General features: G+C 47.3%; 8 protein-coding genes across 8 annotated transcripts; 5 read left to right on the top strand and 3 right to left on the bottom strand.

Moving 5' to 3' along the window:
- The first annotated feature begins 1,204 nt into the window (after positions 1–1,204).
- On the top strand, positions 1,205–3,543 carry FOMMEDRAFT_18222 (uncharacterized protein). Its single transcript, XM_007264092.1, has 2 exons — positions 1,205–1,425; positions 1,480–3,543. The coding sequence occupies exon 2, from the start codon at positions 1,599–1,601 to the stop codon at positions 2,400–2,402; it is 804 nt and encodes a 267-aa protein (XP_007264154.1). The 5' UTR covers positions 1,205–1,425; positions 1,480–1,598; the 3' UTR covers positions 2,403–3,543.
- A 144-nt stretch (positions 3,544–3,687) lies between these two features.
- On the bottom strand, positions 3,688–4,944 carry FOMMEDRAFT_166306 (uncharacterized protein; the record flags this gene model as incomplete). The annotated part of the gene is made up of 5 exons (XM_007264093.1): positions 3,688–4,116; positions 4,173–4,323; positions 4,378–4,406; positions 4,460–4,559; positions 4,613–4,944. The coding sequence occupies 5 exons, from the start codon at positions 4,942–4,944 to the stop codon at positions 3,706–3,708; spliced, it is 1,023 nt and encodes a 340-aa protein (XP_007264155.1). The 3' UTR covers positions 3,688–3,705.
- Positions 4,945–5,141: 197 nt separating this feature from the next.
- FOMMEDRAFT_104422 (Adaptor protein complex beta subunit) lies at positions 5,142–7,957 on the top strand (the record flags this gene model as incomplete). Its single annotated transcript, XM_007264094.1, has 11 exons — positions 5,142–5,212; positions 5,297–5,402; positions 5,460–5,522; positions 5,579–5,655; positions 5,704–6,068; positions 6,121–6,335; positions 6,394–6,607; positions 6,662–7,019; positions 7,074–7,379; positions 7,460–7,667; positions 7,752–7,957. Exons 1-11 carry the CDS (start codon positions 5,159–5,161, stop codon positions 7,955–7,957), a joined length of 2,172 nt encoding a protein of 723 aa, XP_007264156.1. The 5' UTR covers positions 5,142–5,158.
- A 224-nt stretch (positions 7,958–8,181) lies between these two features.
- On the bottom strand, positions 8,182–10,132 carry FOMMEDRAFT_104425 (FAD/NAD-binding domain-containing protein; the record flags this gene model as incomplete). The annotated part of the gene is made up of 6 exons (XM_007264095.1): positions 8,182–8,603; positions 8,700–9,232; positions 9,327–9,685; positions 9,766–9,773; positions 9,853–9,968; positions 10,030–10,132. The coding sequence occupies 6 exons, from the start codon at positions 10,130–10,132 to the stop codon at positions 8,388–8,390; spliced, it is 1,335 nt and encodes a 444-aa protein (XP_007264157.1). The 3' UTR covers positions 8,182–8,387.
- A 211-nt stretch (positions 10,133–10,343) lies between these two features.
- On the top strand, positions 10,344–12,194 carry FOMMEDRAFT_166309 (uncharacterized protein). The gene is made up of 3 exons (XM_007264096.1): positions 10,344–11,225; positions 11,285–11,425; positions 11,487–12,194. The coding sequence occupies exons 1-3, from the start codon at positions 10,604–10,606 to the stop codon at positions 12,047–12,049; spliced, it is 1,326 nt and encodes a 441-aa protein (XP_007264158.1). The 5' UTR covers positions 10,344–10,603; the 3' UTR covers positions 12,050–12,194.
- A 173-nt stretch (positions 12,195–12,367) lies between these two features.
- Positions 12,368–15,038, top strand: FOMMEDRAFT_104428 (uncharacterized protein). Its single transcript, XM_007264097.1, has 5 exons — positions 12,368–12,793; positions 12,880–13,236; positions 13,301–13,629; positions 13,708–14,147; positions 14,211–15,038. The coding sequence occupies exons 2-5, from the start codon at positions 13,079–13,081 to the stop codon at positions 14,646–14,648; spliced, it is 1,365 nt and encodes a 454-aa protein (XP_007264159.1). The 5' UTR covers positions 12,368–12,793; positions 12,880–13,078; the 3' UTR covers positions 14,649–15,038.
- Positions 15,039–15,823: 785 nt separating this feature from the next.
- Positions 15,824–18,798, top strand: FOMMEDRAFT_104431 (uncharacterized protein). Its single transcript, XM_007264098.1, has 9 exons — positions 15,824–16,184; positions 16,254–16,319; positions 16,398–16,550; positions 16,605–16,643; positions 16,698–16,955; positions 17,008–17,853; positions 17,913–18,007; positions 18,060–18,163; positions 18,215–18,798. The coding sequence occupies exons 1-9, from the start codon at positions 15,897–15,899 to the stop codon at positions 18,616–18,618; spliced, it is 2,253 nt and encodes a 750-aa protein (XP_007264160.1). The 5' UTR covers positions 15,824–15,896; the 3' UTR covers positions 18,619–18,798.
- A 2,860-nt stretch (positions 18,799–21,658) lies between these two features.
- On the bottom strand, positions 21,659–21,933 carry FOMMEDRAFT_79368 (uncharacterized protein; the record flags this gene model as incomplete). The annotated part of the gene is made up of 2 exons (XM_007264099.1): positions 21,659–21,846; positions 21,906–21,933. 2 exons carry the CDS (start codon positions 21,931–21,933, stop codon positions 21,659–21,661), a joined length of 216 nt encoding a protein of 71 aa, XP_007264161.1.
- Positions 21,934–22,133: the final 200 nt, after the last annotated feature.

A 22,133-nucleotide genomic window follows, 5' to 3' on the forward strand; every position in this document is an offset into this window, starting at 1 on the left:
GAGCAGGAGCAGCGAAAACAGACTTCCGCGGTGGAAGTAATAGTGTCCGCTGCAAGTAGTACCACTATCGGAGCTGCTTCGGGATCCCATACCCATGGACACACACATTCACCCTCTTCTTCTGCTTCATCTTCCTCATCTTCTTCACGACCCCCTATCTTGCTTGACGCAACTATTTCGGTATTGCTAGTTCTAGTTGTAGCGTTACTTGCTAGAAAGGTACTGTGAACTTGTGGATTGCAGACACGTAGACAGACAGTTAGACAGAGGCATACTTATGCATACGCACACCCAATTCGTATTCACTTCATCTTGCGCTGTACATGATTAAAATTAATTTGTTATTGGACATATTTGTATCGAGTATTACTGCATACGTATCCGGGTTTATTATTATCGCATTGAACCCGTGTAGAACATCGGATCATAGAGGGTCGGCATAACGTCTTCGTTCCGTACACAGAACTGGGGGGTTGAAACACGCATCACGAGGGTTGAGAGACAGAAGAAGTTACCGAAGTAATTAGTAAAGACCGAACGGAAAGAGACGTGATGCATCTTTACACAACATAGCATTAAGCTCAGACAGAAAAAGAGGGACAGAGGAGAGAAGAATTTAACCCAATCGAACTCAAGCTATAGTCAAGTTCCAATCGGAGTGAAGCGTCCCTTACATCTCAAGAACACCTCTTCCCGCTTCTATCCATTCATACACGGAAACACACAAATACACATACAGAACAGGTGACTCACCATCTTACCATCCCGGAAGATCGTCCTTGACCAATCTGTAGACAGACTACGCTCGGAAAAGTAATCACATACGGAGGTCCCCAATCTTCCTGATATGGCAAGCGACAATATCGGGCGTACAAATGAACGGGAACGGGGGGGTCGGAAAGGGGAGAAAAGGGTCGGACGGAAGAAATGTAAAATGATATGAAAAGGCTGTGCGCAAGGGAAGAGGAGATGAATGAAAATGAGATGAATACGTGTGGTGTTAGTCACCACGGACTAAACGGCTTATCGGCTACCGACTGGGGGTGCCCAAATTTCTCTAGCCTAAGCTTCTTTACTTACTCTCAAAGGCACATATACCCTGAACTGTGTGCTGTGTGCACTCTTCCATACGCGTGCGAGTATTAAAAGACCTCTGCTGGCACCCTCTTTCTTCTTCTTCCTTTTGTGTCCTCTCCCCCTTACCTCTCCTCTTTCCCCAACCCATTCTCTGTTCCGTCCCGCTCGGGCGACATTGGTATATGTTATAGGATGCATACCGTTGTACACATCTCTGCCAGCATAATCGGAAGACGACTACAGCGACGGCAGCTTCATAGCATCGGCATTCCCAGTATCCCCCGAGAGCGCAATTAATTTTCAAACCCAAACTATAAAGCAGTACATCGGACGCGACGAACGTGCCTGGTTAGTGTCTCACTCACAGCTCAGATTCAGGAGAGGTTTAGTGACAAAGCTTAGGCATAAACTATATCACCTAGGTGACGCGATCAGAGACACTTAAACACTACTACTGCATAGTCATCCCCTGCATATCTCTGCGTGCTGTACAATTAATAGTCAGCACTGTACCACGGGATATGTCCACGGCGATCGCTCCTACACCCGCACGTATGCGCAGGAGTGCGACATCGAGTAATTCTACTGCCGTTTCCGCAGTAAATGTCAGCCCAAGCAATTCGAGCGCCGCGCCTGTTTCTTCGCCGAGTCGGATGGGGAACAGCTCTAATAAGCCTTCCGCGTTCAGTCACTCAGATACTTCATCTACTACATCCCCTTTCACTCATATTTCCATGCCACCGCCGTCTTCCTACTCTCATCCGCATCTCCCCACCTCATCTTCTTATCATTCCTCCTCCCATTCCTCCTCGATTGTTACTCTCCCTGTGTCTGCCTCTACACCAAACGTATCAGAAACAGCGATGCGTTCGCGAATGACGCGAACAAACTCACGTCTCCGACGGACAGGTCCAGGAGCACTGGTGATTCCTGTCCCGCCTACACTGGTGAACAGCCCGCACTTGCAATCACCCAACAGCATTTTCCGACGTCCTCACTCCGGTCCACGCGCAAGTCCTGGTATCGAAGAGGAACGCTGGCTTCGCGATACTGTACCCTTAGGTTCACCTTCGGGTCGTGTTCCACCTCCGCCGTCGACTTCAATACCCATTGTCAGCGAACAGAGGAGATCGCGTGGAAGTTCTGTGTCAGTCTCGCCTACTAGCGCTGTCGTTCCAGGTGCGGCGCCTACATCGCCCGCGTTCTCGCTCTTGCCGTCTTCTCTGCCGCATACCGCAACTGTCTTTGCACACGCGCCTCGGGACTCGTGTTCGTATCCGCCTTCAGTAACGACGACATCATTCCGCAATACAGTCCGGCATTGATAGTACACGAATTTTCAAATCCAAAAAGTCGGATCGAACCCCTCGTAAAAACGCTAAATCCACGGGGAAAAAAGAGGGTTAACGCCGGACATGCGCAGGGCGACATGCTCCGTAATTCTTGTGGGATTCTTGGGGAAAGCATGTGCTTGGAGATGCAGACGATCAGCAATGTATCAGTATATGAGTCAGCATGCGTTGCGGGGTGAGGTTCTGCGGAGGGGATAAGGCGCGAGAAAGGAAAGTGAATGCACTGAAGAGGCAGTGGGTCGAGGTATAGTGGCAGATGGGCGGATAAGTGCGAGATGCAGTGACGTCATTCCCTGTCGAGGCGCAACGCTCCGGGCGGAACGTTAAATGTTTCTTGAGCTCGGTGGCACTGAAGCTCTCTGGTTGACTGCGGAGCGTGTACCGCTGACATCATCCCTACGTCGTTATCTTCTTCTATCTTGACGCGAGGCATTCCGAACCGAATGGCGACGAGAGGGGCGTTGAATGACGGCGACACGCTCGAGGCTGATTCGCAGGTCTGCTGCTCTTCCTCGATAACCTTACATTTGGACACCCGAAGCTAATTTCGTCCCTTCTCGACGACGTCTTGACTACGCATGCGCGCGTCTTTGTAAAGTCCAGGCCCAGGCCCATCCATCTGCGACGCGTGTTTACTTGCTTCATCTTCATCTCGCTCTCATCTCGGGAGTTGCTGTAACTCTCGTCTCATTTTAATCGTCCCATGTCCTTTGATATTTTGGGTCATCTTTGGTCATCTTTTCTCAACTAGGTACTCACAATAGTCGTCATCTGTTCTTCTGTTCCTCTCTTTCTCACAATCTTGTTTCCCCTTCTATCTTTTTCATCCTTCCGTTTATTTCCTCCCTTCAGGTCATTTTTTGGGTTTTGGCATCTTGGTACTCTGGCGTCGATCACTCAACAACAGAACAGAAACATAAGCAATCCTTACATCCGATAAAACTATCTTGCATTTTTCCCTCTTTCTTCCTTTCTTGCTTGCTGTTTTTTTTTTACACTCATGCATCTCTCATGCTTTGCATCATGATATCATGATATATCGATATATGCACTGCTATCCATCAAAACGCATCGTATCATATTGTATTTCGTATCGTATCGTACTTTAGGTCCTTGGGTCCCTATTTTTGTATTACATGTAATAGTGGTCAAAACCAATGTATTCCACTTTCGTATTTCGTTTTGGGCGTTGTGCTTGTAAATTTCGACCTCTACATTTGTAACTTTACACATAGATATTGAGAGTAATCATTGTCCCAGAATACGTGTGCGTGAATCATAGTGACCCAAAAATCTCGTCAATCTCGTCTTTTCGCTTCTTTTTCTTTTGGACTTTCTTGTGCCCTGTTGAGCCGGCGGCTTGCTTTATCTGTCCTGATAATTTGGTTTTCGAGACGGTTTTGCTTGTTAATGGAGATGCAAGCTGTGGTTCTTGGCTGGTGGATGATGGAGTCTGTTCACTCTGTTTCCAAAAGATTGGTATAGCGTCCTCGGAGGGTACAGGGTCAATCATCATAGTGCCTGAAGGTTCTGTAATTTCGATAGCAGGACGTCGAGAAACTGTGCTACCAAGGTCCTCGTTAATTCTGTCGTCCATGGGTGTACTTTCGTGAGTTTCAGACGCTTTCTTCTGGGTCGGCTGTTTCAATGTTTCCGAGGCTTTTAGTGACCACCTTTGTTTGTAGCCCTGTAAAATGCAACTATAAAGTGAGGGAACAGCAAGCACTCGAAGAGACAGCTTACCAGAGCTTCAAGCAGTGTACACAGAGTGTTCGAAAAAGTCTCTAGTGCAGTGTGTAGCTCTTCTACAATTGCATTCAACCTTGACACGATAGCAGTCAAGATCAGAATCAATTGCAGGAATGCGCCTGTTTGCATCATTAGAGAAAATGAGCTATAGGGACAAGGCTCAGAGGTTGTATGTGTTTTATTGCGAGGATATGTTTACTGGAATGCTTTGGTGAAACGTTCTTTCGCCTGAAATGTGCTCAGTTGAGGGACTCAGATCAGGAGGATATATTGGAACTTACGACATTCAAGAGATCTATAATATCTTTTAACCTGTCATATACGAAGTTCAGGAACTTCGCGTCTGGAACTTGGCACCAGGCACCTCGTAATACCTTAGGACTAATCAATTCAGCTACCATGTCCCAGACAAGACAGTAAAGTGTAATTAATACCTCCTCTCAGAACCCTCATCAATGTAAAATGAGTATCGTAAATCGTCTAGTAATCCCGAGCACTGGATCTCAAGGACTCTTTTACCGACTCTACGGACCTCTTGTGTGCGCTTCCAGAAGAGTGCCATCCGGTGTTGGTTTACGCCCTTGTAGTATATTCGTTCGAGGATGCGCATCTCGTCGTGTAGACATGTCTCGAGAGGTGTTATTTGTTGGACGCATAAACGCGCTGCCTTGAGCACCTTGTCGATTTTAGGGTGAGTCGACGCGTTGATTTCGCGTCGGGGGACAGAACTGAGTCTTGGCCGCTTTGCATGGCGCGCAGCTGGCATGATGAGAAATCCAAAAATTCAATAACTGGAGTTTTAGACTTCGAAATGATCCGCGTAAGAGAGAAAGAGACATTACGTACAAACCCGTAAATGTCATCCCGCCTGACCGACAAAAGAGCCGCCGCGTCTGCTTGCAGTCTCCCTTGTATTCTTCCTGTTTTTCTCTCTAATCGTCTACGCTATCGCCCACCGGGCTGTTTGAAGAGTATTGCTGATGAGTGGACAAGCAGGTCAGGATGCAAAGTTCTTCCAGCGGGGTAAGATCCAGGTGTGTATGCCGTGTGCCGTGTGCCAAGCTATGACGCTCCTTCGCAGATCGTTCACCACCCCTTTGGTTTTGCTTTGTATATAGGAGTTCCGGGCGGAGTTGCATGCGGCCGAGGCGAAGGATAAGAAATATGTGAAGAGAAAGACGGTACTCAAGAAAATAGTGGCGAATATCACGATGGGCAATGACAGTGCGTGTATAGGCGTTTGAATGGGTATACTTAGAGATGCTGAGTGGTCTTGCTTAGTGTCCCCATTATTTCCTGACGTCGTGGCGTGCTTGGGTACTCCTTTACTGGAGATCAAGAAGAGTGCGTATATGTGCCGTGTGTTTTCTCTAGTTCTTGGTCTCAGTCAAATCGCGCAGTGGTGTACCTCTTCCTCGTAAGCTATGGTCGGTCAAAACCTGACCAAATTCAGATCGTCATTCCAAGCTTTCTTCAGGTATGATGTTTGAGGTCATCTTCCCATAATATGCTAATCTTTGCTTAGGACTGCGCCGACCACAACCCTCTTATTCGAGCACTCGCCATCCGAACAATGTCCTATATACCTCTTCCAGTCGTTACGGAGGCCATGACAGACCCATTACGCCACGCACTCAAGGACCGCGACCCTTACGTTCGCAAGACTGCAGCAATTTGTGTTGCTAAAGTGTATACGGCAGACCCTCGACGAAGTGAACGTGCTGGATTCGTCGAGATGCTGCGCGACCTTATGCTTGATACGAATGCGACTGTTGTTGCTAATGCTGTTGCGGCGCTTGTCGAGATCAGTGAACGGCACGACGGTGTTGCATTTCGTGTGAATTTCACTGTAGCGAACAAGCTATTGACGGCGTTACAAGAGAGTTCAGAGTGCGTAAACTACTTGCTCGCTCAATTATCATATGTCTGACGAGTTTCAAAGATGGGGCCAGATTTACATCATGGACGCACTCATGACTTTCGTCCCTCACGAATCAAAGGAAGCAGAGATCATTTCCGAACGAATCATCGTCCAATTACAACACGGGAACTCAGCTGTTATCCTCACCACCATCAAAGTCCTGCTTTATCTCATGAATTACATGGAAAACCGAAGGCTCATCGAGTATATCTGCAAGAAGATGGGTCCACCACTTGGTACGTTTTTAGCTTTTCCTTCTTGTCTTGGATGGACAGAAACTAAAGACCCCGTTAGTTACGATGCTTTCGTCCGGCCCGGAAGTGCAATATGTTGCGTTGCGCAATATTCTTCTAATCATACAAAGACGGCCTGCTGTTCTCAAGAACGACGTGAAGGTCTTTTTCTGCAAGTATAACGACCCTATCTATGTCAAGCTTGCCAAGCTGGAGATCATGTATCGACTGGCGCGGGAAGAGAACTTCCGAGAAGTACTCGCTGAGTTACAAGAGTAAAGCTTGCTTCTTCGTTTCTATGTTTCTGGTAACTAAAAGATATTTGGTAGATACGCATCCGAAGTCGACATTGACTTTGTACGAAAAGCTGTACGTTCAATCGGCCGGCTAGCGATTAAAGTCGAGCCCGCTGCAGATCAGTGCATTGAAGCATTACTCGGCCTCATCGAAACCAAGGTGACGTACGTCGTACAGGAAGCGATCATTGTTATCAAAGATATCTTCCGGCGGTATCCTGGTCGCTATGAGGGTATAATACCGAAACTTTGTGAGAACTTGGATGCATTGGACGAACCTGAGGCGAAAGCGGCTATGATTTGGATTATTGGGCAGTTTGCGGATAGGATTGAGAACTCGGATGAGCTACTTGATGATCTTGTATATAACTTCCTGGAGGAGCCAACGGAGGTATGCTTCTAAATTCTTTCTTTGTTTTTTTTACTTATTAACAATTGTGGACAGGTACAACTCGCTCTACTCTCCGCCGTAGTCAAACTCTTCATCTACAAGTCCAGCTCCGACACGAGCAAAGAAATCGTACACAAAGTGTTAAAATGGACGACTGAAGAAATCGATAATCCGGATTTACGAGACCGTGGATTCATGTATTGGCGACTGCTGGCGATTAACCCTGCTAACGCGGGTGAGATCGTACTCGCTGAGAAACCGCCTATTACGACGGACTCGGATCGTATGGATAGAGGCTCGTTGGATCAGCTTTTACTTCATACGGGTACACTTGGGAGTATATATCATAAGAACCCTGAGGTCAGCTATCTCTCATCACTCAGTTGTAATCAATGAATGAGTCAGGCTGATGCGTCGATTTTTCAAATAATAATCGATAGACATTCATCCGAAACGCGAAAGCGAAAGCCCTCCCCGACAGTGCTGCTCTCAACGAGAAATCACGCGCGGTACGCGTCCTATCGCCGCCTGACCAACTCCCACCTACCGTCGTGGATGTCCCAGGTCCACCTATGCCTCCGGCCCGTTCAACAGATCCTGTACCTACCGTCCCACCATTATCCAATCGCTCTGAGACACTGCAGCCGGGTATGCCTTCTATGTCTTCTATGTCTTCCTCCGCCGTTCCCGTTCCCGCTGCTGGGAACTCGAGCTTGATCGACGCAGAGGGAGAGGGAGAAGGGGATTATGCTGATGGAGGAGGGGACGTGGGGACGGATGAAGGTGATGCTGAGGAGCATTTAAGGCCGAATGGGAATGGGAAGGATCCGTATGCGAATTTGGATGGAGCGTTTGGGAGGTATTTGAGTGAGGAGTCGAAGGGTATGGGGGTTGGTGCGAATGGGAATGGGAGGAATGGGGACGATTTGTTGTTTTGATTTTTTTCTCCCTTTTTCTAAAGATCTGCTTATTTACATTGTATGATTTTATTTTTTCATGGAAGGAGATGGTGACATATGCTGACGGATCAAGAGGCAGGGAGGGTTTAATGAATACGATACTGTTGACGTTTTCCTGATTCTCGACTCAATATTTTTTTTCTATTTTCTATTTTTTTTTTCGTGCTTTGCATACCTTGCTCTGATGCCTCTTTGGTTTTGATGAATCTTTTTTTATCCATTTGTACGTTATTAAGACATCCATTTTTCACTCAAGAACGTTACGTGCACTGTGCACTGCAAAGTCTATCATCTGTCCGACAACACTACCGCCTTGAATATTCAAACCCAAAGTCACATAAGCGTACATCTTATAGCACCCCTCCATCCTCAAGCTCCATCTCAAACCAACCTCTTTTAAAGTCTTTATTTACTTCGTATAAGTCGGCCGCATCATCCCATTTGTCCCATACCAATCACCCTTAACCATAGCTTCGAAGTAGATCCATGGGAAGAAGTCTTTCTTGAGGTGGTAGTATAGTCTGCTGGGTGTTGCTTGGTCACCGAGCCTACTGGCGAAGGTTTCTTTGGGTTCGAGTCCGTATTTGAACTCTGCGAGCATTAGGTAGCCGTAGTCAGTTAGTAGCTGCAAGTGGTAAGAGACAAGCGAATTAGTAAAATGATTTTGATTTAGTGTTGTTTTGAGATGTGGGATAGTAGATGATTGGGAGAGGAGACGTACAGGACAACTCGTATACCCATCGTATTTCGCATTGCTCAATTTCCCAGTATCGACAAGTGAGAAGACGTTCTCTGAGAGTACAGGTGCTTGAGCAGTGATAGCCGCAGCAGTCTTACTCGTCGGCAAACTCGAACAATCACCAATCGCAAATACGTTTGCGTATTCCGGGTTTTTATGCTGCAGAGTCGCATCATCAACGCTCACCCACCCCGCCTGGTCCGCAATCGGGCTATTCTTAATAAAGTCAAGCGGACCCATCGGGGGTACAGCATGTAACAATGAATAATCCGTTGATACATCCGAACCATCTGCGCGTTTGAACGTAGCGATACGGTTAGAGGTGTCGATGGAAGTGAGGTTAGTGGAGAACTCGGCGTGGATGCCACGTGAGAGACGGAGTTTATCGAGTGCGTCGGAGTATTTTTTGACGGAGAACATGGTTGGTGTGCCTGTCCAGAACTCGACTTTGATGGTGTCACTGCGTTGGGTACGGCGGTACCTGTCCCAGGCCATGTTCATGATTTTTTGTGGTGCTGTTAGGTGTCATAATGTCAGTCCAGAGGTCGGTGAGCAGTCGTGACGGATTGAAGTATATTTAAGAACAGCTGCGATGTAAACTAGACGTACCACCGGCACATTTGATAACACCTACAGGCTGTGTAAAGATAGCCTTTCCATTTCGCAGCGCGTCAATGTCCTTCCACGTCTTGTCGCACGTGTCATATGAGTATATAGATGACACGCCCGACGTCGGGTCCGCAAGCGCTTGTGAGAGCCCCTTGATACCGTTCCAGTTAACCTGGAGCCCTGTCGCGACGACGAGGATGTCGTAGCCGAGTGTACGCCCGGAGGCGAGTGTGATGGAGGAGGATCTGGGCTCGAAGGACTTGACGTTCTCAGGAACATGGGTGATGTGCTTTGGTACGAGCGATGCAAGGGGTCGACGGAGAGTTGACTTGTCCTTTAACCCTGCACCTACAAGTGTCCTGTGAATAAATCAAATAAGGCGTGATAAGCATGGGTCTTGATTTCTTGGAGCATCTGTACATCTGATGGAAAGACTCACCACCCCGGCTATGTATCACGGTTAAAGAGCAGATTTCATTTGTTTCAGCAATGATGGTTTCCCTTGTGAGAACAACTGGTTTGATACCTGATAGTGATGCCATTCAGCCGCATCAACGATCGCGACGTCGCCATCAGCAAGAGGTTTGCCAGCAGATTTGAAGCGATTGAATATTTGATTGGAGATGCTGATACCGGCAGTGCCTGCCAATGTGGGTTGACGTTGAGCGTTTCTCATGATGCACTGCCGTAAGAATAGTCTTACCTGCGCCTATGACGAGGATTTTGAACTTATCCTTGGTAGACGAAGCATCTGTACTGGCAAGTCTTGCGCCGAGAGGGCGCAGGAGACGAGCTGCGCGATGCATAGTAGAGCAGAAGCAACGTTAGAAGAAAATAGTTGCATATTTCAAAAAATCCAAGAAGCTGAGGAAAGAATGACACGATCAAGTCGCCATACTTGCTTTTTCTGGAATGGAAATGATCGACGCGTAGCGACCCTGATGCGTACGTCACGTGCATGACATTTGGATCCGTTCCTCAATTGAGCGGGACCCAGGCAGCTATCTCGTTGCCAATGCCACTCGGGAGCCACACGACCATGTTCAATCCGTCGTCTACACGCTGCTAAGGTCCTCCACATCTTTCTTCCTCTCCCTTCACCTCGCCAGCTGGTCTGTGCGGCCTACACTTGCTTTCTCTTTCTCTGCACTTGTCTAGCTAGTCTATATTTTCAATTTGGACTTTCTGCTGCTACAAATCTTACTTCTCCCTTCTTCGGGTGTATTAGTACTGTTGCTTTTCACGAACGGATCAGCTATATTCGATATACGAACGACATGCTTCCCTCAAATCCACGCACTGGTCAGAGCAGGTCCGTCTCAAGACAGCCGACCATGACTCAACAGAGGTCGGTCAGTCGCCCTAGGGAGCGATACTCGGTTGAAGACGATAGAGGTGGGAGGGGGCGCAATCAGGACAGGAGTACTAGCTACCAGCGACAAGTACGCCCGCAACGGTCAGTGGGAATTATGCAGTATCCTCGAAATAAGGAACCAGCCCTTCCACCACCTCCGAGTCCGAGGGAGCGATACTCGGCTCAAGATGACAGAGGTGGAAGGGGACGTCAAGTACGCCCACAACGCCCGATGGGAGTCATGCAGTATCCTCGAAATAAGGAACCGGCTCTTCCTCCACCTCCAAGTCCGACACAAAGGTCGAGAGTCAGGTCTCCTGCTACTAGGCCAGCACCATCTGCATATCCTCGTCCTCCACCATCAAGAGAGTCAGATTCCTCCTCTTCGTCTCTGTCATCTTCTGGATCATCAACATTTCTTGATCGCATGCGTCACCGCGGTGGAGCAGGTTCGTCGTCACAGTCAAGCTTTGAACTTGATCCGGAAGGTGCCAAAGAAACGAGGGGAAGCGATGATTATCGAAAACCAGGTTTATTTTGGGAAGGTCAGTTATCTTTATAGAACTTCGTTGTTATTTAAGGCTTAGTGTCTGTGTTGTTTTAGGAACAGCGACCTCTTCAAGAGCGGAGGAAGAGTCATCTGCGAATGACTTGGTCTCATACGGGTATTCGATTTGGAATCGCGTTGCTACCGCTGCTAGTGCCTGGGCTTGGAACGGGAGCAGTAACGATGCCGTGAAAGGCGGTCGGTTCTTTTTATATCTTGAATGTCAAGGCCCATAAATACTGACGACGAAATATTGCAGTTGCACCGTCATCAGGAGATTCGGAGATTACGCGTGCCTTGAAAAATTATTACATCAGTAAAGCACGAGACAGATCAGACTTGCCCGACTGGTTGTTTGATGAACGGGAACGAGGAGTAGGCATGGAGGAAGTTGCTCCTCGGTCTATGTGTTACGATGAGCAACATGCGACAGGTGCCGCAGAACCTATTGCTCGCGCTCGTGGCAGAGGATTCCGGGATATCTACGACAGCGTTGCCTCAGATACTCCAGAGCCTCGTGTGCATGAAAGAAATGATAATTACAGAGCGCCAGTGCCCGGCTCCGGTAATACGACTCCATCCCGAGCAAACGACCGGTTAAAAGCGCTAAGAGATGCGAAACGACAGGCTGCGACTGCAAGCCGCGTGGCGGAGTCAGTGGGGGGCAGAGGCGCTATCGAGAGGAGAAGTGTTGATGTTTATGATACGCGGTACGAAGATAGTTGGTCGTCAGGACGGGGAGCACGGGATGTTATGGGAGCGGACCCAGGAAAGCGGATGCCTGTTCGGGTCGGACTGCCAACAAATCCGAGAAGGCGATGATTGCAGACCTCATGTTTTCTTTTTTCTTCAGTTTCTCATCGAATGCCATTTTCTTGATTTGTGTGGATGTATGATGCACTTTGACTTCGTATGTTGGGGCGGATGCTGCAAGGCTACATTGTACTTTTGCCAGTTTCCTATTGAGCACATGGACTACAGTTGTTTCTAGGACGAAATTGATGACCAGCGTGATTGAATTGACGAAGAGAGAGCGAGGTTTCCCACGAAAATTTATTTTCAGATGCTATAGGCTTCGACATAGGGCGCGTTGCCAATTGGACCAACACTGTCCGATTTGGCCGAGAATGGTTATGTAACCGTCCACAAGAGCGCTTGGAAATTCGAAAATGAAACGCAAGAGTTGCTTGGAAAAGCGGTGTGCTGTCAAGGTGGGCATGCTGGGTGATGAGGGGGACGTTGATGCGACGCCAAATATAGGAGTGGCTATCACTGGAGCGTAAATCAGGCTGCTGTTGGATGAGAGACAGAAGGCGCGGAAACGGATTGATTGGATGATGCATCGAATCGTCGACTGCTGATCTCCCATGCTCGTAACCATGGCCGACCGTATCCACTTCCCAGGCAGATGCGCGCCCTATAAACTCAAGAATGGCTCGTTCGTCCCGTTCTCACCCTAGCGTCCCCTCTTCGTTCTTTCCTTCACCCTTCACCCTTTTCGCCTTCGCTTTTTGGCTTTGAAAGTCGAGCCTGGTACTCGACCTGCCACCCATTCATTCTTTCGGGGTATGTCATCTCTCTTCTCCTCTTGCTTGGCATGTATACAGAAAAGCATATACTCACTCATTGTTGGTTTTGTTCGTCGTTGACAGATCATACTTGTTCTTTGACAGACAGGCCGACTCACTGACCCGCACTTCCATTAAGCCCTCTGCGAGGAATCAGTTCAACAACAAGTACTTCTTCGTCCTCAGACAACCACACCTCGACGGTTTATTTCGTTCTTCTTCACGCCCACCCACGGACTTTTTTCGTTTTCGAGATTTCTCTTTGAATTGAAATAAAACAAACATGGTTAACTTTGCCAAATTGTCTATTGGTTCTGCAGTCCTTGCTGCTCAGCTTGCGCTCGGTGCACCTGGAGCGAAGCGGGATAGCGCTGTTGGTGGTGAGGTCGCGGTCTCCGCGCCCGACGGTATCCCTATTACCGACACCAAGGAACTTGCCTCGTGCGTGTTATCTGTCAATCGAGGCAGCACTGAATGGAAGCTGATGTATTTCCTATTTTGACAGGCAAAGTCTTGCAGAGGCATCATCCTCTACGGCCTACAACAACAATGGTGGCTACACTACGACGGCCGCAATGATGGACACGACCAGTGTTGCGTACCAGCAGAGCTCCTCGGACAACATGTACACGAACGCATACCAGACCACCACTATGAACACGTGGGATTCGATGAGCACAAGCGTTGCCTATGACACCTCTTCAGCCGAATACACCTCAAGCTCCAGCGTTATGTATGACACTACATCTACGTCGTCGGCTGCGTACACCATGGCGACGTACGGCTCTGGCAGCTCAAACTGGGGCAACAGCGGATACAATGACTGTGTGCAACGTGAGTGAAATTTTCTCCTATCAATCACATCTGTTTGATGAGATTTTTTAAACTTACAATTTGATTTTTTAAATTTAGAATGCATTGCCTCCTTCGGTGCACCAATGGCAACCTACACCCCACCGAGCTCGACTGACAACAGCGGCTCGTCCGGATCTGGTGCGACCCACACTGTCATCGTTGCCCCGTCGCAGGGTGTCCTTCGCTATGTTCCATTCGCGGTTAACGCCTCTGTTGGTGACACTATCAAGTTCATGTGGAACGCGAACATGCACACTGTGACCAAGTCGTCGCAGCTTGAGCTTTGCAACAAGACGTCAGACGCTCCGTTCACTTCTGGTGTCCAGAACAAGAGCTTCGTCTTCACCCAGCAGGTCAACTCTACTGACCCGGTGTTCTTCTACTGCGGTGTCCCGACCCATTGTCAGAAGGGTATGTTCGGTATCGTCAACCCGCCGAACGCGGATGTTTCCTCTTCCATGAGCGTCAACTCCATGATGCCAATGCTCATTAACAACGTCAGTACCTTTTTCCTTTTTCTATTTTTGCCTCCGAATAGATGAACTGATTGATATTTGCAGAGCTCGGAAGTCTCCATGTGGAACACGTACACCCAGAACATGACCCAAGGAAACCCGACTGCTGCGAACTGGGGTGGAAGCATCGACATGTCCAACATGCCAGACTGGGCGCCGAACGTCATGGCGGAGAACGTTATGTACACTCGTAGCTTCCTTGCTGCGAACCCGGATGTCATCAAGTCGGACGGCTCTGTCGACCTCGGTGCTAGCAGCTCGCCGTTCATGATCCCGAACGACCTTAACGCTGTGATGGCTTCGTCTTCGTCAGCGTCTGGTGCTGCTGCTGGACCGACGTCCCCCGCTGGTAACGCTGGTTCTGGTGCAGGCTCATCTGCTGCACCTTCGTCCAGCCCAGCTGCGAGCGGTGCACGTGGACTTGCTTCGTCGACAGCACTCGCTGTTGCCGTTGCATTCGGTGCTGCCTTCTTCGCGCTCTGAACATTTTGACATGCGATGAATGGTGTTGTTCATTGTACATAGGGCTGTAGTTTCACGGACTGGCTTCATCTTCCTTTATCTTTTAGATGAATGGACACTTCAAAGTTTACTTCGTTTTTTTAATCTTTTGTTCGATTCGTTAGGAATCTCTTCACTTCAAATGACGTGGGGTTGGGTTTGACCGCCTACTTATAATAAGAAGCTCGACGACATATACCTACCTTTTTTTCTCTCCTACCAAAGAAGTCGTGTGTAGTAGTTGTTTTGTTTTGAACTTTTTGGACAGTTTTCTTTCGTACTTACGTTTTGACTTATTCCTTCGACGTAGTGATGTGTGTTGTTGATTGTGTTGTTCGGTAGTGATCACCCCCAACTATCTTTTTTGACGCGTCAGTGGTTGTGATTAAGAATGACTGAGATCTCGTTTCATTTTGTTCTTTGAGGATTAAATCTAAAGTATTGTAGGTATGAGGCATTATAGTAGTGCATTTTCAAATAAGGATTTTGATTATGTCGTGAGCAGGCCTCTATGCACTAATATGCTCCTATTAAAATATGGCAAGATATATTAGGCTGTAGCCTATGAAGAAGCAGTAACAGGGGAAAAGGTTCATTTGTATCAGGCACGAATTCTGGCCGGAAATGCACAATCAGATCAGGCAGAAGCACAAGCATTCATCCAAGCACTAACATTAAGAATATCAGAATACTGACTTAACATTCCTAGTGTCACTACAGGTAACTTGAGCTGACCTCTTGCAAAACGAGATTATTATTCCGGGTGACTCAAAATATCTTTCAGATACATGATGTCCCTTGTTCACCGAAGTGGCAACAGTGTTGTGAACGGATACAATTCCTTTTGGTCAAAGACATACAGAAATCGCATGCAAGGCGAGATGTCAGACTATAAAAAGAGTTGCGAGGCTATAAAAAGAGGATAGGAACGCGGTTGCGAGGTACGTCGTCAGGCCTGTCGAATTTATCGACTTGGTAAGGGTGAAGATGTAGGAAGATGGAGAAGAGAACTCCGCGTCACTAAGACATTGACTGTGCACATGATGTTAATGAGAACACGTGATTCACGTGGTACGTGTAGCGTGAGAACCACAACAAACACGGAGAGTCAACGTGTTTGGTTGTTGTGACTTGAACTCTCGCCACCCCGCACCCGTCACACTTACACACATTTCCGCACTCCGAGTGTACATACATACATATTCGCTACCCGGGCCAATATTCTCGCTGATGTCGCGTCAGACGACGAGCCAGATCATCGCAAAGGGCGAATATCTGCAACCTGACTTTGATCCATACACACTGACGATACCTCACCTCATTGGTATCTTCGCATACCACGGAATTAACTACCCGCCAAAACATAACAAGGCGGATCTCGTTGATATTTTCAATAAGGATATTAGGAGCAATATTATCAAGTTGACGAAGCAGAGGCTTGAAAGGCAGGAGACGCTTGCGAGCGAGGATGGGATTTTGGACGGTGTAACTGGACGACCGATCGCTGCCCCGGCACAGGTACGTTCGTGACTGACAGTTTCGGAGAAGTGATACAATTAAGCTGACTCTTGCTTCTATTAATTGCAGCCGGTTCGGCGGTCGTCGCGTCGTCCGAGTCGTGAACCGTCTGCGGAGCCAGATCGAGCTGAACCCGTGAGTGCTATTTCAACATACTAGCTTCTCCGCAGCTGTACGTGTTGTGACTGCGTTATTGACCGGATGTCAATCTAGCCGAAACGCCGACGTGCGTCCGCAGAACCGACTGTTGGACGTGGACGGAGAGCCGCTACCAAGAAAGTGGAAATAATCTCCGAGGAAAGTGAAGAGGACGAACCTCAGCCCAAGCTTGAAGAACCTCCGGCAAAGGTAGGAAGAACAAAGGATGTGCGTAACATCCTCTGGCCTGGAATTTGGCTGACCTTACGTCTTCTTGTGTAGTCTGATGCTGCGGGTCCCTCGCGTCGCATTTCCCAGAAGGTACGTACAGTATCCTTATTTTCGGGACTGCTTATTTATTAGGATTCTCCGCAGTTTGGTCCTGGGACAGATGACAGTAACTGGGAGGATAACAACATCTTCCAATCTGGAGCCGAATCTTCATCACCCGTCCGACCACCGAGAAAGAAAGTACCACGGAAATCAAACTTACGCAGGCGAACTTCTTTTTCTGCACCGCCAGAGACACCATCGTCCCCATCGAAACCTGTCTCCCCTCCGCATTTCGATTTCTCTCCAGATTTGTCTTCTTTTGACATAAAGCCGCAACGTTCACGCCTGTCTATGGTAAAGGCAAGTGTTAATGCTGAATAACCGCAGTATTTTATATTTATGTATTGCATAGCCTGAACCCTTGCAAGATGACTATTACGGCGATGTTTCGGGACTTGCGGATGTCAGCGCTCAGCTTGTGGTTGAGGGGGATGACGAAGATGATGAACAAGAACACTTTTTACCTCACGATGAAGACGGAGAACTCGAGGCCGACGATGGAGAGAACGAAGACCCACAGACGGTTGCAGTTGCGCAACGAATCGCAGATGGCGGAGCCCTTACCCACCGGCGACCAATCAAGTCAGGTCAACCTTCGCCATTATGGCAGAAGATACTTTTCACTCTTCTTGTCCTTTCTCTTTCCAGCTTGTCCGCACGTTATAAGCTGGAGTCGGCTCCTATTGGATTCTGTGACACCGGCCTATCGACCAATAATGCGGTTTTAGACATCCGAAAGAAACGCGAGGAGATCGAGTCATGTTACGCTGAACATTCAGAGGATGGGAGACAAGCTGGCTGTCCCCCGCTCCCTTTGATTCCATTACCTGGCCCTGAAACGTGTACTCCATGCCCTACACATGCGTCTTGCACGCGCTTCTCTGTTCGTTGCGATGACGGATATATTTTGAGTCCGCATCCACTGTCACGGATTCCTTATTTATCCGAGTTGGCAAATGGATTACCTGGATTGGGACCAATAGCTTTCCCTCCGCGGTGTGTCGACGATGAACTTCGGAAGAAGCATATAGGAAGACTTGGGAAGATGATTGACTCGACCCTTGCCGAGACTAAAGGAAAGAGAATATGTGCCGGCATTGATGCTAAGAAGCCCCTCGATGGCGGAGAGGCGAGGAAGTGGGGGTATGGCTTTGAAGATCTGAAGCAATCTATATACAAACGGGAGCAGACCAAGGAGGTGAGAGCTAACTTTGCTGTTTAACCGTGGCCATTCCACTCAATCTGACTCTAATTCAGGACAGTAAATCTCGCAGCCAGTTTGATGCGATGTATCAAGAAGCTATCGAGCAGCTTAAAAAATACGGCCGGATAATACTTGAGAAAGATTCAAGGTACGTTGTGAAGCCGAGGACCGCATGCCCTTTGCTGATCGAGTAACAACAGCGGGACGTTGTATATAGCGTCTGACCATGCCGATATGACATGGAGTTGCCAAGCCATTGTTGCTGCACGGCATTCGTGGGCTGAATGGCGCAAGAGCGTGTTCGGTACGCCTAAGACACCCATTACCTGTGAAGGATATCACTGACAATGACCAGGTACCATTGGCCTGTTTTTGTTGGGACTTTACGGTAAATCAAAACTTGCGACACGTCGCGAGGAGAAGCAGCGTGTAGCGGAACTAGTTCAAATTGCATTGGAAGAACTGCGCAACCAAGAAATGCGACACTACACGGATCCAGTGACAACGCCGCATGCATATCTCTCCTCCGTCCAGCTTCGTGATCTAATTCTGCAAGACGAACACCATCCTCAGACACGGCGCCGATTGTGGGACCCTGTGGAACGTATCATAGAAGGAAACGCAAATGTCCGTGTGAGCCTGGAAGAACTGCGTGGCGGGGAGGAAGGAAGGGTCTGGACCTGGGTCGGGAATAGTGGCCTAGCGTCTCCCTCAAAGAAGAGGGTCTCCTCGCCATTTCAATCACCTCTACATGAATAGGTTGGGGCTGGCCCGTTCTTCTAATGTTCGCGGGAGGAATCTGTTTATAGATGATCTATCATGACATATTTACGCTTCTCCAACGGTTCGGAATCAGTTTGTATCATGAGATACATGGGGAGGTATAATTTATGTCCTCCAATATCCTTAGCTTTGAAATGGTTTTTGCTTTCATTTAACTACTGTACGCTTAGCTTGTTTATTTGTTTGTTCCGCTGCGCTGTTTTCCGTTTTAGCCTCCTCAATCTTATCCTAATGTGCCAAAACAATATTGATTGGACTAGAGATAGAATTGGAATTTGAACGGCTCGAATTCTACTTATAAGTGCATTGAGAGAAGTGTTATTGGAGGTTCCTTTGGTGGACAATTCTTCTTGATCGGGAATCGGGGCTAGTAGTGTTGTTTGTTTGCTATCATGACGAGAGCTTCTAGAATAACTGAATAGCCCCTAGGAAACAACCTGACTTGTGTTAAGCTAACAATTCGGGGACGCGCTCTATCTCGACGACCCCTTTTAGTGCAGGGCGAGCGGATGGAGATTACATGAACCCGTGAGCTCGTGAGCTTGCGAGCCGTAGAAAAAGTCAGCTGGATTACGGGATTCCTTTTCTTTTGATTCAAATAAATGATCGATTGGTGACGATTGAACTTTACGCTCTCTCTAAACTTGAGCTTGCAAAATCCGCGGGTAAAAGTCGAAAAAAGAGGAGATTTGAGGAGATTGAGTTCTTTTTTATTTTTTTATCTATTTATTAATTTATTTCGATCATGATAATGATAATGATATTCTCGAGACGTAAGTGCATGTGTGTATCATCGTATTTTATTGTATTATTTTGTCAGCGTCAGATGAAGCGGCCCTTGTTTGATACAGACGATGATCAGTGATCTCCCACCTGAAACGAGAGAATAGATGGAGATGGGAGGTAAAACGTGCGTTGCGTGGGTAGGACGAGGAGTGAAATTTTCTTTCTTTTTTTCCTTCTTTTTATTTGTTTGAAGTTGAGTTGGAGGTTCACTTTGCAATAGATTCCGCAGGATTCGAGAATTCGCATTTTAATGGGAGCGGTAGGGAACGGTGAGGGCAGGGAACTAGGGAAGAGAGTACTTTATTTTTATTTGTTTTTGGTGGTTTGTTCGTGCGATACTCGTGGAACTAGACCATGTAGGGACACGGGATACGTTAGGGATGAGCGGGTGTGCGTCAGAAAAAAAAATGCAAATATATATATTATAAAGCTCACGGGAGAATACGACGGGGACAAATGATATCAAATCGAATAAATTCATTCATTCAGTATCACGGTATAAAAAATGAATTGAGACGGATCTGCTGTTGTGGATTACGGGCGTTTTTATTCCCGTGCCCGTGTCGGATTCGATATTTCGATCGATTTAATTGATATACTTATTCCAGTGATCCCAATGATTCCAGTGATTCCAGTGATTTTGGCGGTCCCCTGTGATTTCCCTTGTAATTCAGTCGGAGCGAGTCCGATCAACGCTTTGCGGAACGGGATGGGGAAAAGAAAAGGGATGGAGGGAAGGCGAAGACGACGCGATGGAGTGAGTGTGTGTTTCGTTGAGCGGCTGACAGCACATGAAACGAGGCTCGCATGTAGGTTTTGACTCCGCTTGCTTTGTTCGTTCGGGATCTATCGTAGGTTATACGGCTTCCTCCTTGTAAAACCTTCATCCTTTCGTTCCTCTCATTCCGCGGGACTGGGGTGCATACCGGGAGCAGAAAACGAGGAACAGAAGAAAGAAAAGAATTTGCTTGTTTGCATGCGCAGAGGGATTCGTCGTTCATAGCATCTGTCGCTCAGAACACCGTTATAAGTAATCCAGTCACTTTCTTCGTGCGTACATCTGTTCGTTTACGCGTGTGTATGCGCATGTGCCGTAATTTCGGAAGCATATGTAGGCGACGGGAGGGCGTATAGTGGTGAGGCGGGATGCCGGAAACGGATAGCTAACGGATGGCGGAGCCTATGCGAGCGGAACCTACGTTTCTAGCCTTTTCTCCAAAGAAGTGTAATGGAATAAAAGAAAGTGAGGTTGTGCCACTCGCATGTTGAGTTAGTTTGACTTTGCAATACGTTTTGGCAATGGTCGTCGTGTCGTGTCGTCTCCACGTTCCAGAACCTCCGAAGTTTCATCGTCGAGTTTGATATTGAATCTGTAATATCATGCCCGATCACTTTGTGTATTTGTAGATGCATAATATCTTTTCCGAGCTTTTCTGACGGCGTCGTGAAGACGAGAGATCTCATATCTGAATTCAATGAGCGGAAGATCTAGAGGTAAAGACACCACCCTGCCCCGATTTCAAAAGAGAGTTGGAGGTGGCGTTGCCCTGTTCGAATATCAAAGGTTTGAAGCTTAAGCGATTGTTGTAAAGGTGAGTTAGGCGTATAAAAGGTGTTCTACGGGAGCGGGAAGCGTGGCCTAATGGAGCCTGCAATATACGGTAAAGACGACGAGCAGAAGGAATATCTAGATCGTATAAGACCGGTTTACGGCCAGACAAATTGGTGAATCAAAAGCCGAAGAGATGTGGGAAGCCACTGAGATCTCCAGCAGATTTTATTCCTTGGTTTTTCTTTCGCTAACCACCGCAGATCCTTCAGGCTGGGGAGGCGGTGGGAGCCTATTAGAAAAAAAGAAGGAATAAAAGAAAAAGTTTAAAAAATTGGGAGCGAGAATCGGGATTACACAGCTTATATTCCGTCTATAGTCCGAAATAGGGACTGGCGTGGTATCCATCCGTGGTTTATTTGATCCACACCACGGATAAGGTGAACCACGGATGGAATTCCCACGGTTACCAGATGAACCGTGGTTACCGTGCCACGGTTCAATTCCCGTATATAACATTTAGATTTTTTATGCTATTTTGTACTTATAACACACAATTATGCAAAATTAATCATATACAAGCTAAGATAAAATATTACATGGGTATTTAAATGAAAATTATACAAGAAATTAATTTTTTTTGTTTTCTATAAATATGAAAAAAGAGAAATAAATCAAATTTCAATCCATTCCCGTCCTCTTAGCCTCAATAATATTAACTGTATCCTTGTAATTCCTGAATAAAGGTGTTCCATCCCAAGATCCAACTGCCATTTGTGCTCTGAATGTATCTGATGAGGTGTTATGTTGTATGAAATTGATTTGACAACAACCAACAGAAAATGCTTGCTCTGCATCAACAGATGTTGCTTAGTAATACAAAATGCGTTAAAAACTGTTATCTTCAGTAGAGAATATTAAAAAATACCTGGAGCTGAGCAAAAATCCAGACCCATCCTAGCTAAACTAGGGTGCTTTAGCTCACAATTGGCCCAGTATTGAATAATACTACCAGCAGCTTGGATTGCTGAATCTGGAATTGGTGGTTCATCCAGATAAACATGAATACTATCTGCTAATCCAATAGGTGCTGATAGACGGCTGGGCATATAATGAGAGTGATTCTATAATAAAGAATATTAGTATTGTTAATATA

This window comes from Fomitiporia mediterranea (assembly GCF_000271605.1).
Source record: "Fomitiporia mediterranea MF3/22 unplaced genomic scaffold FOMMEscaffold_3, whole genome shotgun sequence".
In the NCBI taxonomy this organism is placed as follows: Eukaryota; Fungi; Basidiomycota; class Agaricomycetes; order Hymenochaetales; family Hymenochaetaceae; genus Fomitiporia; species Fomitiporia mediterranea.

Coding starts and splice junctions, on each gene's coding strand:
- FOMMEDRAFT_104428 (XM_007264097.1), top strand. CDS start 13,079: ATGGTTAACTTTGCCAAATTGTCTATTGGTTCTGCAGTCCTTGCTGCT. Junction 13,237..13,300: donor GACACCAAGGAACTTGCCTC/GTGCGTGTTATC, acceptor CTATTTTGACAG/GCAAAGTCTTGCAGAGGCAT. Junction 14,148..14,210: donor TGCCAATGCTCATTAACAAC/GTCAGTACCTTT, acceptor TGATATTTGCAG/AGCTCGGAAGTCTCCATGTG.
- FOMMEDRAFT_18222 (XM_007264092.1), top strand. CDS start 1,599: ATGTCCACGGCGATCGCTCCTACACCCGCACGTATGCGCAGGAGTGCG.
- FOMMEDRAFT_166309 (XM_007264096.1), top strand. CDS start 10,604: ATGCTTCCCTCAAATCCACGCACTGGTCAGAGCAGGTCCGTCTCAAGA. Junction 11,226..11,284: donor ACCAGGTTTATTTTGGGAAG/GTCAGTTATCTT, acceptor GTGTTGTTTTAG/GAACAGCGACCTCTTCAAGA. Junction 11,426..11,486: donor TAACGATGCCGTGAAAGGCG/GTCGGTTCTTTT, acceptor GAAATATTGCAG/TTGCACCGTCATCAGGAGAT.
- FOMMEDRAFT_104431 (XM_007264098.1), top strand. CDS start 15,897: ATGTCGCGTCAGACGACGAGCCAGATCATCGCAAAGGGCGAATATCTG. Junction 16,551..16,604: donor AGGTAGGAAGAACAAAGGAT/GTGCGTAACATC, acceptor CTTCTTGTGTAG/TCTGATGCTGCGGGTCCCTC. Junction 18,008..18,059: donor ATACTTGAGAAAGATTCAAG/GTACGTTGTGAA, acceptor GAGTAACAACAG/CGGGACGTTGTATATAGCGT.